The sequence below is a fragment of the Miniopterus schreibersii genome (genome assembly GCF_964146895.1).
Source record: "Miniopterus schreibersii genome assembly, chromosome: 5".
In the NCBI taxonomy this organism is placed as follows: domain Eukaryota; kingdom Metazoa; phylum Chordata; class Mammalia; order Chiroptera; family Miniopteridae; genus Miniopterus; species Miniopterus schreibersii.
The window spans coordinates 6,204,198-6,220,748 of record NC_138106.1 but is presented as its reverse complement, the minus strand read 5'-3'; the positions used below and the strand labels follow the sequence as shown (position 1 = coordinate 6,220,748).

At 44.4% G+C, this 16,551-nt stretch overlaps 1 protein-coding gene across 1 annotated transcript; it reads left to right on the top strand.

Annotated features, from left to right (window-relative positions):
* The first annotated feature begins 4,148 nt into the window (after positions 1-4,148).
* Positions 4,149-16,224, top strand: GET1 (guided entry of tail-anchored proteins factor 1). Its single transcript, XM_081138075.1, has 5 exons — positions 4,149-4,343; positions 8,942-9,107; positions 10,075-10,142; positions 12,267-12,381; positions 14,046-16,224. The coding sequence occupies exons 1-5, from the start codon at positions 4,242-4,244 to the stop codon at positions 14,117-14,119; spliced, it is 525 nt and encodes a 174-aa protein (XP_080994201.1). The 5' UTR covers positions 4,149-4,241; the 3' UTR covers positions 14,120-16,224.
* The last annotated feature ends 327 nt before the right edge of the window (positions 16,225-16,551 follow it).

Below are 16,551 nucleotides of genomic sequence, written 5' to 3'. Positions count from 1 at the left end.
TATCAGTAGTCATCAGGGAACTACAAATACAGCAAAAGAGTCTAATGAGCTACCGCTACACACCTATTAGAAAGACTAAAATGTAAAAGACTGACATTGGATAGGATGTGGAGGAACTGGATTCAAACCTTGTTGGTCACAATGTAAAATGGTAAACCACTTTGTAAAACAGGTCAGCACTTTCTCAAAAAGTTTTGTTTTTTTTATTGCCCTAGCTGGTTTTCTCAGTGGTTAGAGCGCTGGACTGTGAACTGAAGGGTCCTGGTTCAATTCCCGCCAAGGGCACAAACCTCCGTTGCAGGCTCGATCCCTGGCCCTGGTAGGGGTGTGTGCGGGAGGCTACCAATCGATGCCTCTCTCTCACATCAATGCTTTTCTCTCCTTTCCACTCTCTCTGAAAAGCAATGGAAAAAGTATCCTCGAGTGAGGATTAAAAAAAAAAAAGTTTTTATTTTTTTTTATTAGGGGAACTACATCTTAAAAAATGTCAATGTTATAAAAGACAAAAACTATGGAAATGTTCCAAATTAAAGGAGGCCAAAGAGACATGTCAATTAAATGCAGTACCTGACCCTGGACTGGATCTTGTAGTGGAGGGGAAAATGCTACAAAGGACAAAACTGAAACACAAATGGCAGCTAGATAAAAGCGTGATATCAATGTTAACTATACTGAAGTTAACACAGGTACTGCAATTATATAAGAGAAGGTTCTTAGTGATGTACTGAAAGATAGGGTGAGGAAACATGATAAAGCAAATGGGTAAAATGTTAAAGTAGGTGAATCTAAGGGTATTGGGTTCTTCACATTTTTATTTTTTGCAATTTCTCTGTATGTTTGAAATTATTTTTTTATTTTTTAAAACTAATGAGAGGTTTATTTAGAGATAAATTTCTGGACATAGTACACAGCTTTTGAAAATTTGAGGTTTAAATGAAGTCAACTGTACTCATATCAATAAGATTAATTTTTTAACCTGAATTTTGCATATTCAGAAGGCTTAGCATAACAGACTAAAATAAAAAACATTTTTAAAATCAATCCTCACCTGAGGACATACTTAGAGAAAGGAAGGGAGAGAGAGATCAATTGGTTGCCTTCCATAGGCTCCCCCACTGGGGATCAAATCTGCAACCCAGGTACATGCTCTGACCAGGAATCCAACCTGCAACCAAACTGGCAACCGAACCAGCAACCCTTCGGTGCACTGGAGGACACTCAACCAACTGAGCCACTCCAGCCAGGATAAAATAAAAGTTATTTAGTTCTAGCATTTTTATTTATTTTTAATTGATTTTAGAGAGAGGAAGAATCATTGGTTGATTCTTATATGTGCCCTGACAGGGAATTGAACCTACAACTTTGGCATATGGGGACGATGCTCTAACCAACTGAGCTACACGGCCAGGACTGTTCTAGCAATTTTTAAACGTTGAGGTGAGCCCTAGCCGGTTTGCTCAGTGGTTAGAAAGTCGGCCTCCGAACTGAAGAGTCCTGGGTTCGATTTTGGCCAGTTGCAGGCTCAATCCCTGGCCCCAGTTGGGGCACATTCAGGAGGCAACCAATCGATGGGACTGTCTCATATTGATGTTTCTGTCTCTGTTTCTCCCCCTTCTACTCTCTGAAAAGCAATGGGAAAAATATCCTCAGGTGAGGATTAAAAAAAAAATTGAGGTTAAATTTACGTAAGATGCGATTAACCATTTTAGGGGTACAGTCCTGGGGCATTTAGTATATTCACAATGTTGCTCAACAACTATCTAGCAATATATATATATTTTAAATATATCTTTATTGATTACAGAGAGAGGAAAGGAGAGGGAGAGAGAGAGGTAGAAACATCAATGATGAGAGAGTCACTGATCAAGCCCACAACCCTGGGCATGTGCCCTGACTGGGAATCGAACACCCGATCGCCTGGATCCGAGGTCAACGCTCAACCACTGAGCCACGCCTGGCCGGGCTATCTAGCAATATTAACAGTGCTGTCTTTACGTATACTTAAACATTAGCATTTAAAAATTTTGCATAAATTTAACAACTTAAAAAACACAGCAAAATAGCCCAAATTACAACACTTCATTTTTCTAATTAGCTCCTCACACACACATATACATGTACAATGCACATATTTGTGAGCACACAGGGAACGCTTGAATATTCAGCTATGCTAGAAGGCAATTTTCCAAGAGATCCTCATACTTCATTTATCGTTAGCTATCCTGGATCCTAAAACATGTTGCCAACATATGGGACATGTCCAGGATGCTGACAGCTAATGAGCAATATAATGGTTGTAAAATGTGCATTCAAGATAACTTCCTGAGCTTATTTTGTGCCATCACCGAAATAAACACTGCAGATTTTACTTAATTTATTGTGGAAAGGTGGTCAGTCTGCTCTTTGACTCAACACTATGTCATCATCATCATCATTTTCATTTAGTAAAACCAAGTGGGCAAAGCAAAGAATAGGTATATTCAGTTCCTACTAAATTGTTTCTTCTCTTTGTCCCGTTTTCACTCTTTTGGGAATAGTTGAAGCCATCTTGTTTCTTGTATTTCAGTGCCGCCTCTGGGCTTGGATCTCTCGAGAAGAATCCACTTTGTGTTGGCTGTCCTCAGTAACTGACTCGAGTCACTCAGCTCTGAGCACCTCTCTGGTTACGAGATCCAGACTGACTCCTATTGAGTTGTCTTGGCTTTCATGTTTTCTTTCCACATGTTAGTAGGAAAATTCAGCCTTCCGTTGTGAGTGCTCGTTTTGAGAGCTGTGCAAATGAAGCAATGCGAGAGAGCTGAGTTATTTAAATTGGGTTGCTCCTGAAAGCCAGATCCTCTCCCATCGCTGCTGCAGTCAAGGACATTTCTCTGGAGTTGTTTTTGGTCACATTGTCGCCTTACCAGGAATTGGTGGCCCTCTTCCTGGGGGTATGCACTAGTGGGGTGGGGTGTGTAGGGTGGGGAACAGCTGAAACGCTCATCTTCAGCTTGAAAGGCACAGGCGAAGGAGGGGCTGCCATCACTTTCCAGGGGTGGCTTCTCCCTGTGAATCCTTCTAAATCTCTAGTCTGTAGAGGAGCCAGGAGCCGGCGGCAGCTGGGGCTGGTCCAGCTGGAGGGGACGGCTGCGGAGGAGAGGCAGGCTCCAGGCCTTTTGTTCTTGTCAGCTCCACATCGCTTACCCCCCGAGCTGTGTTTCCAAGGAAAGAATTCACTCTACTGATATTAAGTAGCTTTGCTCCATGTGTTTTCTTGAAACAGAAATTTGTAGGACCACAGCTCTGTGATCCATTTTAATTAGGTTTTAGTTTTCAGACTCCAGCCGTGGCAGAAGAGGCAGCTAGACATCATTTACTGTACATAAAGGTGAACTGGGATTCTTTTGCTGTAATACCCCATTTTCACCTAAACGTAGGTTAACTAGTTTCTTACACGCTGACTGTAAAGTGTATTTTGTTTTGTTTTTTTAAAATCCTCACCCAAGGATACTTTTTCCATTGCATTTCAGGGAGAGTGGAGGGTGTAGAGAGAAACACCATGTGAGAGACGCATCAATTGGCTGCCCCCCCCCCCCCCCACGCCGGGCCAGGCCGGGGATCCACCCGCAGCCCAGGCACAGCCCTCCGACCCTCACGGGGACCTCACCGGGACCCTCACGGGGCCCTCACCGGGACCCCGGTGGGCGGGGCAGCGCCTCAACCCCGGAGCGCCGGCCAGGCCAAACCCTGCTTTCTAACTGGGGGTGCAGTTTGGGAAATCCTGTAGATTTATTACAGTGTTTAGTTTAGACATGTAAAAATACATTTGACATATAACTGCTTACAAACATTTTGTTCTACAGATACCTGCTGCTATAATCACGGCAGTTTTCTGTTTCTGGAAAGGTTTATTCTAAATAGAATAAAATAAAAGTGAGCCAACTTATAGAAAATATTAATTACACGATCACACAAATGGCTCGTAGACACACCTAAACTGGAGACCGTGGTCGCCCAACCACCCGAAGTTGGGAAACCCGTCTCCCGGGAGTCGCGGCGGCGGCGAGGAGGCCGCGGCGGCCCGAAGGCCAGGGGGCGCCGTCCGCCCGGACCCGGCGGAAAACGCGGCCCAGCCTCCCGGCTGCGCGGCGCAGTGCGCAGGCGCGCCGGACCTGGCCGCACTGCGCAGGCGCGGGCGCCGGCGCCGGCGCGGTCCCGGGGCCTCGGCTTTGGCGGCGCGCAAGCTGCTGGGAGCGTCCGGGATGAGCGCGCTGGAGGCCGACCACTGGGCGTGGCTGCTGGTGCTCTGCTTCGTGTTTGGGTGCAATGTCCTCAGGATCCTCCTCCCGTCCTTCTCCTCCTTCGTAAGTGGCGTCCCGGCCTTCCAGGGTGGGTCGCGACCTCCGTCCCCGCCGAGCCTGGCGTAGGCACAGGGGTCTCACGCTGGCCGCCTGAGGGCCGCGCTCGGCCTGCAGAAGCGTCTTGGTTGGGCCCTTCTGCGTTTTAAGAAAGAAATACTCAAATAAATAAATAAAAGAAATACCTGGCAACTTTTGGCCACGCTGTCACGTGGCGGCGAGGTTCAGGCTGGGAATTGTTCGTGCCCGCTGGCATCCGCCCGCCTCTCCGTTGTTTCCTCGAGTCTGGAGGCTGCCGGCAGCCCTGGGCCGAGGGGACAGTGCCTGGCGCGCACGGCGTCCGGGGTTTGCCGGAGGCCTCGGCCTTCCTCGCAGGTAGTGCCAGCTGTGCCAGGTCCCGGAGAGACGGAGCTCAGGGTGCAGGAGCACCCATTCTGGGGGGTGGGGTGGGGTGGTTGACAGCGTCGACTGAGAACCTCAGTACTGTGCGCTGCTTCCTTTGTTGGGGGAGCGCTGGGCGCCGGGAGCGCTGTCCCAGCCGGCGGCTTTGCCCAGGCGTGAGCGCATCAGCTCGCGTCCCGCTGTCAGGACGGCTGGGACAGGACTGTCACCCCACCTTCCTTTACCTCCCAGAGGAGTCTGACCCAGAAAGTCGCCCAGCTAGTGACTCTCGGGTTGGCAGTTTGATCCTTGGTTTGTGATTCTCTGCCTACTGGAGCACGAATGGGGGGTTCCGCCGCGCATTTGGTGGGGCGAAGTGTGGGGGAAACACAGGGAGCTGTTCCCCGGGGAAGGGCGCCCTCTATTTCCACACAACGGGAGTGAGGGGCTGTCTGATCTAGACGGAGACCTCAAAGATCGGATGCTCCGGTTGTGGCATTATTCTGGGACACTCAGCTCTCCCTGCTTTTCTCTCCTCATGTAAATTGCTGCTGGGGGGGGGGGTGGAGGTTAAGACTAGGCAGGATTTCTACTTTAGGTTTTGTTCTGCAAGTATTTATTGAGTGCCTGTTTTGTGTAAAGCACTATTCTAGAGCCTTACTACACCTATTGTTCTCACGCATAGAGACATCTCTCTTAGCCCCTGTCCACCCCCTTGAGAATCTTCCCTGATGCTGTTTAGTCTTTAAGATGATGTCCCAAGTTCTTAGAATTGCATGAAGGACTCTTGTAGAGCTGACCCCTGCCCATCTTTCTTCTTTGTAAAAAAATGTTGTATGATATATATGCATAAAATTTACCATTTTAACCCTTTTTAGGTGTACAGTTCAGTGGCATTAAGTACATTCACATTGTTGTGCAGCTAGCACCACCATCCATCTCCAGAAGTTTTTCATCTTCCTAAACTAAAACTGTACCCATTAAACACTAGCTCCCCATTTGCCCTCTCCCTGGCAGCTACTTTCTGTCTTTATGAATTTGACTACTCTAAGTACCTCATGGCTTATTTCACCTAGCATAATGTGTTTAGGATTCATCCTTGTAGTATGTGTTAGAATTGCATTCCTTTTTAAGGCTGAATATTAGTCCATTGTGTATATACGTACTACGTTTTGTTTATCTGTTCATCTTTTTTCTTTTAAAATATGTCTTTATTGATTTTAGAGAGAGGAAGGGAGAGGGAGAGAGAAAGAAACATCAATTGATCAGCTGCCTTCTGCATGCCCCCTACTGGGAATCGAGCCTGCAACCTGGGCATGTGCCCTGACTGGGGATGGAACTGCAATCCCCTGGATCCTAGGTCAATGCTAAACTGCTGAGCCGTGCAGGCTGGGCTGTTCATCTTTCAATGGACATATGGATTGTTTCCACCTTTTGGCTGTTGTGAGTAATGCTGGTGTTCAAATATCTGTGCAAGTCTCTGTTTTCAGTTATTTTGGGTAAATACCCAGAAGTGGAATTGCTGGATCATATGGTAATTCCACATTTAATTTTTTTGAGAAGCTACCATTCTGTTTTTCACAGCAGCTGCACCATTTACATTCTCATCAGCATTGCACAAGAGATGCAATTTCTCCAGATTCTCCAATGCTTGTCATATTAGGTTGTTGCTTTGATAATAGCCATTCTAATAGGTGCAAGGTGGTACTATCATTATGGTTTTGATTTAAATTTTTCCTAATGATTCGTGGTGTTAAACATCATTTCATGTGCTTATTGGTCATTTGTATCTCATCTTTAGAAAAATGTCTCTTCAGGTCCTTTGGCCATTTTTAAATTGGGCACCAGGAGCTGTCCCCAGGGAAAAGGTACCCTCTGTAGGCCCATAGCAGGAGTGAGGGGCTGTTTTGTTGTTGTTGAGTTAGGAGTACTTTATATATTCTGGATACTAACTCCTTACTCGATATATGGTTTTCAGATGTTGTCTTCCATTTTGTGGGATTCTTGTCTATTTTTCTTGCAGATTCACTTCCATTCTTCCTTTGTACCCCATCCCATTTCACCTCATGTTGGAGCAACATGCAACTAATCTCAGTTGCTCAGAGGCTGTGTTTTATGTTCCTCTATGAATTGTTTGTAATTTCTCCTTAGCTGAGGGGGAAGTTGAAATGTGTCTTTGGGGTATGCCAGCAGCTATAAATAAGACCTGTTATCTCAGGTTCCTTCACCAAGCCTACACCAAACACTGTCACAAGAAGTTATTGCTGCAGTCTAGACATGGGTGAACTTCTGCCCCATAAGGGTGGCTGTTCATTCAGGGGTGGGGAACCTTTTTTTGCCAAGCGCCATTTGGATATTTATAACATAATCTGTGGGCCATACAAAATTATCAACTTAAAAATTAGCCTGCTGTATTTGGTCAAACATTTAATGGGATGGCTGAAACTGCTTCTCTTTGGTGAGGCCTTGGCATGGCCAGACCAAATGATTTCACTGGCCATATGAGTCCTGTGGGCCTGACGTTCCCCGTCCCTGCTTATTGTAGATGAAAGAGGATTGGGTTTGACCTTGGACTTGTGACATATCCTGTGCTGCTGCTTACAGGCTGTATAATCTTTCTAAATGCAAGCCAGTTAGCTTTCTTAAACCTCTTTCCCCTTGGTTGTGGGGATTGTTAGCCAGGTTCAAATTATCTTAGCCGAGCACAGCCCCCGGCTCCGCCTGGTCCCTGGGCTTGTGCTGAAGGTAAGGAAGTGCTGGAAGGAAGTCCTGGTCTGTGTAGGCAAAGTGCTGCTCCACGACCGTTAGAGGCTGTGCCATCGGAAGCCCTGATTTGAGGACCTGAGTGGAAAGACTCCCGAGGAGAAAAGGAGTCTGATTAGGAGTGGGCCGCGCCCCTGTACTTCAGATGATAACCATCTTGCAATGTTTCGGACGTTTCCGTCCAGCCAGAAGCAAGGGAGGGGTACACCATCCCACTAGCTGAGCAGCTGGCTGGTCCCCTGGGCACCTTGGCCTGAGGCCCTTGAGAAACCCTAATGTCTGGAATCCTCTAGCCAGCAAAGCCTTGGAAGGTCCTGGGAGGGGATCTCAGTCTAATACTAGGGTGGGGTGTGTGCTTGGGTAAGGACACCCCAGTCCCTGGTGTTGACTTACAATTTTCCTGAGAGTTCTTGCTTTTTTTCCCTTTAAGCTGGTCACAGGACACATGGAGGAGAGAATCTTGTTCATTTAGCAGACAATCTAGGATTTTCTTTAGCCAAAGGTATCTGAGGAGGGGGGGCGCAAAGGCTCTCCGCCCCAGCACCTGCTCTGCGTGGGATGCAGGAGGCGCACTGCGCAGGCGCCCCAGGACTGGCGCCGCCGAGGGCGCAGCGGGGTCTCCGCGGGCGGTGTGCACTGCGCAGGCGCCCCAGGACTGTCCGGGCGGAGGGCTGGGTGAGCGCCCCAGCGGGCCACGCTCTCTGCGCAGGCGCCTGAGGCCTGCCGCTGCGAAAACGGGCTCCGTTATCCTCAATAGGTTTACTTTATTTGATGAATACTTTGTAACTACTCTCCCACCAGCACCCCCTCTCCAGGGTTGATGCCACGTGGGCGCTGATACCGTGTTTGGCTCTGTACCTTCCTTTTATAACATATGCACCCCCCTCCCTGCTCTGTCTCTGACTCCAAAGGCAGGCTGCCCTTTCTTGGGGACCCCCATATCACTAGGCTTGACTCTGACCCCCGTCCCCCGCCCCTTCCCTCCTTGCCAGGGTGTCCCTTTGCAGGAATGCCCTCCTCGCTGTGCTTGGGCTCGGAGTCCTCTGCGCTGGCACTCTGTCCCCCCATCCTGCTCTGCCTACCCAGTTTAGGACTGAATTCTCCAGGGAGGGAAGAGAACGGGTCCTTGTACCTGAATGACAGCTCTGGGGACAGGAATAGTTTTTATTTTATAATTACAATTTTACAGTTATAGTGCAAGATACATGTGTTTGTATCATAACAATTCATTGGCATGCCTTCAAAAGGAAAAATATAATGTGAATGGCGATTTAAACCGGAGAGAGGTTTTATTTTTGTGGTTGTGGGGAGCAGGACCAGGACAAGGCAGCAGAAGCTGGCTATCTAGGTAAAGGGCAGCCTGCCCAGGCGAGAGAGGCAGCAGGTAGGATGGTGGAGGAGGTGAGGGAGAATTGTACCCCAGGTGGAAAGGCACTGACCCCAACTGTCCACTCTACCAGATGTCCAGGGTGCTGCAGAAGGATGCAGAGCAGGAGTCTCAGATGAGAGCAGAGATCCAGGACATGAAGCAAGAGCTCTCCACTGTCAACATGATGGACGAGTTCGCCAGATACGCCAGGCTGGAAAGAAAGATCAACAAGATGACAGATAAGCTCAAAACTCATGGTGCAGTTTTGTTTTTTTAATTTTTATAAGAGTTTATTTGAGCCAAACTGATGACATTGCTGGGAAGCAAGACCTCATATGCTTCCTTCATGGTACTGTTTTCATTTGTAGCTTGGAAAGCTTCATAAGAGCTGCTCATAGAGAAATCTTTATACAAAGATTATGGAATATATGTACTGATTCTTGGATGTTCTAAATGTTGATATAAACTTAAGTTGTCTAGAAGAAACCCAATAATAATTATTACTTTCTCATTATTTGCTGGTGAACCTTTGCTTTCTAAACACAGAAACATCCAGGCTACTCTTAGAGTTTCTTCAAAGCTAACTTGTTAGTTAGGTTGTCATTTTCAAATTCAACACTTTTCTGAGAGAAAGCCTAGAAAAAAATCTCAAAGTGGATTCTCAGGGGCTTTTTTAATTCCGCTCTTCAGAAAGTGCCCGGCAGTGTCTTTATCCGAGTGCAGACTCAGGCTAGGGCTCAGGTCTTACTCATCTTTGTGTTTGCCACTGTGCTAACAGTGTGCTGTGCAGAAGATGATTTGCACAGGGCAGCCTGTGTGCTGAGAGCGTGCACAGTGAGAGAGCTGTCTCCATGGCTCATGAAACAGGCAGAGGGGCCTGCCTAGGCCAGGCACAGGGTAAACTAGACTTCCTTGTGGATCAGTGCATAGTGTAGACTGAGAAACAGGGAAGAACATTTAGTCCTATTGGTAAGTGTATGGTGAAAAGAATCTCTGATTTTGATGAATAGCTTTAGGGTTTTTCAAAATTAAAGCTTCACATCTCACAATCTGTGTGATCCTATTTGAAATAATAGCACAGTGGGTGACTTAAGACATTCTATTTTATATGTACATGCATCCTTAGAAAATATTTTGTGAGAGGAAATAGCATTTCTGTGTACTTGAATATTTTCTTCCCTTTCTAGGACTGATATAATCATTTCATCCTGGTTTTCCTTTCAGTGAAAGCACGGACGGCTCAGTTGGCCAAGATAAAATGGGTTATAAGTGTTGCTTTCTACATATTGCAAGTAAGTGTCCTATTGTGTCACTGGGGTCATTAAAGTTGGTAAGTGTCTAGAACCGTCTGGCCCCTGGAATCCAGGTGTGGAGATTCAGGTTTTTCCACCTTCAGCTGCTGTGCTGTGTGGTCCTGCCAGCATGTAACTCTGAACACTCTGAATTTATAAGTTAGACTTAAAGAAAGCCTTTCTCTTGATTAGAATTGTTAAATGTTGGGATTTTTAAGCAAATGAACACTGAAACAACTTCTCTGGAGTTCTTTATGTGGCCTTCACTCGAGTGCAGTTTTGGGAGGCGGGGGGAAGAAGTGAGAGCAGCTTACTTACTAGTTGTGTTTTCTGAGATGGTCAGTGATTTTGGCCGTTGCTTCTTACATGGTATGAGGACGTGTGACCATCTGCTCTCCAGGTAGGGAACCTGTTATTCTCATTAAAGTCCAATATCACTGACGCACAGCTTTCTTATGGGGGGATTTTTAACTTGTTTTATTGTGTTTTTTTAATGCTTAAAATGTGTGCATTTTATTGTATTGTTTTACCTGTTTACTGCTGCTTTACCCTGAGGTTGTGGGTCTGCCGTGGCTGCTTTAAGTCATCTCTGAGTTTCAGTGCTATTAGTGATTTTTACTGGGGTAAAGGACTCAAGCGCCCCAAAACCCAGGCAGTTTGAGTATAGTAAGTACATTGATCCTGAGGCACTGTCACTTTGATATGAGATAGGATTTTCCAGGGACTGAAATTAGGCCAGAGACCCTCTTTAAATTTTTTTTAAAAAAATTCATTGATTTTGGAGAGAGAGAGATTTGTTGTTCCACTTATTTATGCTCTCATTGGTAGCTTCTTGTATGTGCCATGACCAGAGATCAAACCCACAACCTTGGCGTATAGGGATGATGCTCTATCCAACAGAGCCCCTGGCCAGGGCCGGAGGCCCTCTTTTAGGTCTCCTTATTTGAGCAGCATATTCAGGGCCACAGAGGGGACAGAAGACAACTTGAGGGAGTGCTATTAAGGAAAGGAGGGAAGAGAAAGCATCATCCCTCTGCCCACCATTTAAACTTACAGTCCAGTGGACATGGCTCATTGGTTGAGCATTGACCTATGAACCAGGAGGTCGTGGTTCAATTCCCGGGTCAGAGCACATGCCCAGGTTGTGGGCTTGATCCCCAGTAGGGGGCGTGCAGGAGGTAGCCAATCAATGATTGTCTCATCATTGGTGTTTATCTCTCTCTCCCTCTCTCTGAAATCCATAAAAATGTATTTAAATAAAATAAAATAAAATAAAATAAAATAAAATAAAATAAAATGTCCGTAGGAGGCTTAAAAAAAAAGTAACCTTACAGAAGTCTCACTTCTGCACATGGCTGCCAGTACTTGAGTGTGGATGGGAGAATTAACTAGTTTTTTAAGGATCTTAGAGATGTATGATCGCTTCTGTCCCTAATAAGGTGTATTTAGTAGCATAGTCTGGCTGCTTATAGGAGATATTCAATGAGAAAAGAACACTTGTGTTACAGGAGATCTTGGTTAATTTATCAGCTAATTTAATAGTTTTATACAGTTGACTCTTGAACAACATGGGTTCGAATTGTGCAGGCCCACATATATGTGGATTTTTTTCAATAAATATGTTGGAAAATGTTTTGGAGATTTGTGACAATTTGACAAAACTCGAAGATGAACCATGTAGCCTAGAAATATCAAAAATATTAAGAAAAAGGTATGTCATGAATGCATAAAATATATGTATTTTCTCTTATGATTTTCTTAACATTTTTTTCTCTAGCTTCCTTTATTTAAGAATACAGTATATGATACATATAACATAAAATATGTGTTAATTGACTGTTGATGTTAGCTATAAGGCTTCCAGTCATTAGTAGTTATGTTTTGGGGGAGTCAAAAGCTACACTGGGATTTTTGACTGTGTATGGGGTTGGTGCCCCTAACCTGTGTTGTTCAAGGGTCAACTTTATATCTTATCAGTGGCTGTCAGCTGCAGGGACTGGATTGATAGGGCTTAAGGTCACCGATGTGGAGTGTTCTTAGTCTGTTTTCAGATTTCCCCCTGTTCCTGTGGTGATTGGCTGCATGACTGGTGGGTTGGGGCACTCACCAGCGGTGTCTCTGCAGGCTGCCCTGATGGTCTCCCTCATTTGGAAGTACTATTCTGTTCCTGTGGCTGTGGTGCCGAGTAAATGGATAACCCCGCTAGACCGCCTGGTAGCATTTCCCACTAGAGTGGCAGGTAGGAGTTTCTGGGAAACAGTGGGAGAAAATGACGACACTTAGGAGGAGGTGTGCGGTAGAAGGTTAAGTCAGCCTGACATCGTCTGCCTCGTCCATTTCACCGGGGAGCCAGGCTTTGTGTCTCAGCCTCGCGAGGCTGACAGTGAGGAGCCGGAGACCCAGGGAAGTTAGTTAACTTGTCTGCTGTCACCAAAATACTATGTAGCAGAGCTGGACTTCAACCAAGTCTGCTTCTGGACTCTAGGCCCGATACCTGCAGTCCGATAGCCTGCTTGTTCAAACACCACTTCTAGTTCCCCCAAACTCTGCGACCTCTGTTCAGTTCTATGCATAGCGAGAGCATTTATGGCTCTCTGCCATTCTTTTATTTTTGAAACATAATTTATTTTGGATGTTAAAAGTAGTACATCATTGTAGAACGACTACAAAAATAAGAACAAAAAAAAACCTCATTAGCTGCGGATAATCCCTCTTAAATTGTGGCATGTTTTTCCCAGTCATTTTTTTCTATTTCTTTTTATACAGGGGTGGGCAAAAGTAGGTTTACAGTTGTGAGCATGCAAAACACAGAGTTTATTCTTGTATTACATATTTTTCCATACAAACAACTGTAGATCTATTTTGCCCACCTTTGTATAGTTAAGGTTGCCCAATTTTTGTTCCTTTTTACTTTATATTGTAAGCCTTCTCCCATACCAATAAACTTTTTTTTAAAAAAATGTCTTTATTGACTTCAGAGAGAGTAAGGAAGAGGGAGAGAGAGAGATAGAAACATCAGTGATGGAGAGAGAGTCATTGATTGTCTGCCTCCTACATGTCCCCCACCGAGGGTTGAGCCCCAAACCCGGGCATGTGCCCTGACCGGGAATTGAACCACATTCTCCTGGATCATAGGTCGATGCTCAACTGCTGAGCCATGCTGGCCGGGCTAAACTTTTCTTTATTAAGGAATTTTGAATAGCTGTTCTTCATTTGGCTGTGTCATAATTTACTAATTTTTCTGTTAAAAGATATTTATTTAGGTCCAAATATTTTCCTCTCAAGAATAACGTTATAACACATGTCCTTGTCAGTCAGTCTTCGGTTGTGATTTGTAATAATGCTAGAGGTGAATTACTAAATTAAAAGTAATGACTGTTTCAACTTAGCCGTGCCCCCTCCCCTTCCCCCACCCTCTATGGGGGACTCAGCCATGAGGGCAGTGCTGGTGCAAGAGGCCATCCTCCTAGGCAGCCAGCAGGCCACTGGTCACTCTTGCTGCCTGTCTTCCTATTTCTCATTTACCAGTGGACAAGAAAGGTGTGGGTAAACATTCCTTCACTTACAAAGCTTTGTTGAGAAGGGAAAACCAAATAGTTTCACAGAATGGTCTTACAGTCTGTTAGGATCATAAATAATACAGCCTGTTTCTCTGGCAGGGAAGAGGGATTCAAACCAGAGCTCCCTGCCCTGTGTAATTCCTGCTTAGTAAAGAAGGCAGCCCTGCGAATGACTAGAAAGCCTGATGAATTCCAACCTAGGAAATGCAAACCTTATCTTAGCCCAGCGCTGCTCAGAAAGAGTGGAACTACTCTTGTTTCCTCTAGGATAAAGGTAGTGGAGGCAGGGAATGTGGGCAGGACTCTTGGCGTGCTCCCTGATGTTGAGTCTCTTTATTTTTAGGTGGCGTTGGAGTCACCTGTTGGATTTTAGTCTGTAACAAAGTTGTGGCCATTGTGCTTCACCCTTTCAGCTGAAGAAGATGAACACATCGCTGATATTTTTCAACATGAATTTTCACTCAGGTTCACAGTCTGACTTACACTGTTTTATTGTTTTTTGTTTGTTTGTTTGTTTGTTTGTTTGTTTTAAGAAACAAAAGAGCACAGGTTAGTTCTTTTGTTGAACCTGCTTGTTCTTGGACTTTATGTGAGATTCTTATAAGAATTACGATTTGTACACTTGTCATTGAGCCAGAGAGGCCTGTGCCTGTGTACTGGGCAGCATAGTAGCAGGTTTGTGGTGATAAATATGTGACATTATGGCATCTTCATGTTGTTACTCATGATTTGCACTCGGCATATTTTAAAGGTCATGTTGCCAATTGGAAAGTGAAAATTTTTTCAAATAACTTAAGTACTTAAAGACTTCATACTATTTTTAACCCAGATTAGAAAGCAGTTTAATATCACTACTAGAATTTGAACACTTGTTTTTAATCTCATGCAGTACTTGCTGAAAGAACAACACTAACTGACATTGCTTGTATTTTCTTCTGTTTAAAGTGTCACTTGTTGAGCAGGTCTTTGTGGAGTATTATCTACTTATTTGAAGCTGTTAATTTTTAATTTCCAGGTTTTGTAAATGTATTCATGATACCATAATGCATTGTTTTGTGCTTGAATTGTGTTTTGTACTTTAAGCATTTAAAATGAAGTGTATTTTATAAGGATTTAATATTTATGCTCCATAGAATGGAACACAGTTAAAAAACAAAGTAGGAAGCCTGATTAAATTAATTTAAATGGATACATGTTTGGCCCATAAAGTATAATTTTCCTAAATATTTTTTAAAACATCTTTTTCCTAATTAGAATCTTTGCAAGTGCCTGTATGACTTCCTTCATTATAGCCACTTATTTGCTATGACCAACCTGTAACTGACAAGTGGCAGAGGGCTGTAGTCATTAGCTAAGTGGGCCACAGCACCGTAGAGCTAGATTCCACCACTAGTTTTGAAAAGACCTTGTGTTCCTTAATGATCCAGTAAGGAGCTCATTATGATTTCTGCTAATTGTACCATGAAAGGGCGAAGTGCTGTGTTACTTTAGTTTATCGTGACCAGAGTGGGTTTCAGGTTCCCCTGATCGTTCACTTACCCAGCATCAAGTTGATGTGGCCTTAAGAAAGGACACAGAACAAGGAACACAGCTGTATTTCTAGCAGACAGCACCGTGAGGACTCCGACACCAGCTTCCACTGTGTCAGTCACCACACAGGGTACGTTCTGGCCACCAGGATGAGAAGCCAGCCTGAGGGGGAGATGGTAGCAGCACAGGAAGCTGCAGGGGCTAGGGTCCCTTAAGAGGCCCCAGCCTGATGGCCATTTGTAGGGAGCTGCAAGCGTCAAGGACAGTTTACACAGTCAGCAGCGAGGCGGCCAGGCGCACATGCCCAGGGCCGTCCTTGGAACACTAATCCGTATATAGTCCCCCTGACAGTATTTCAAATGAAATATTTATCTCCTAAGGATATATTCTTTCAGTTAATACTGCAATTTTGACAAATCTCACTGAGGCTAGAGGAAAAGATTTACAGTTCACAGCTGTTAATGCTTTCCACATAATAGTTAATGAAGATTAAATAGGGGAAATTTAAATGTTTGTCATTTCACATCATTGTGGTTTTTCAAAAACTATTTGTTTTTAAATAGATAAATATGGTACTGCCCTGGCTGGTGTTGCTCAGTGGTTAGAGCGTCGGCCCGTGGACCTAAGGTCATGGGTTCACTTCCCTTCCACTCTCTCTAATAATCAATGGAAAAATATCCTCGGGTGAGGGTTAACGATAAACAAATGTGGTACTGAATTTAAAAGACACAGAAACAGATACATTGAGAAGTGTATCGTGGGGACGGGAGGTGGAAGGGGTCAATGGGGAAAAGGGGACATTTGTAATACTTTCAACAATAAATAAAAAAACATATACAAAAAATAACCCTTTTTTTCACCTAATTGCGTCACCTAATTTTCTGGTTTTCCACTATTACCAGTTTCTTATGATTCTTCCAATGATTCCATACATTTATGAATATTGATGTGTGCTTTTAAAATAAAATTTTAAAATTATTAAAGTAGTACCTAAAAAAGAACTGTTCGCTGCTTTTAAAAAAAATCCCACTTGGAAAGTACAGAAAAGGAGAGAGGAAACAAAATCTCCTGATTCCACAGAACGGGTATTACTGGCATTAACATTTGTGTATTTATGGATAGCTATAGGTTTGTGTTTCTATTAAAAAATGCTGGGTATTGTTTCTAGCTTTAGATGAAAAGACACACCTGTTTGATTTAAAATATCTAAAGCTCTCTTCATGCCAATTGTATTTGCTGTATACTTACGGTAAATCAAGCAGGGAAATCTTTCTATATACAAACCCACAATCATTTTCGTTTGGAGTTAATATAACACT

Bases quoted from the DNA above. Each gene is read 5' to 3' on its own strand.
- GET1 (XM_081138075.1), top strand. From the start codon at position 4,242: ATGAGCGCGCTGGAGGCCGACCACTGGGCGTGGCTGCTGGTGCTCTGC. The intron at 9,108-10,074 runs GTGCAGTTTTGT...TTTTCCTTTCAG, and splicing joins AGATAAGCTCAAAACTCATG to TGAAAGCACGGACGGCTCAG. The intron at 10,143-12,266 runs GTAAGTGTCCTA...GTGTCTCTGCAG, and splicing joins TTGCTTTCTACATATTGCAA to GCTGCCCTGATGGTCTCCCT.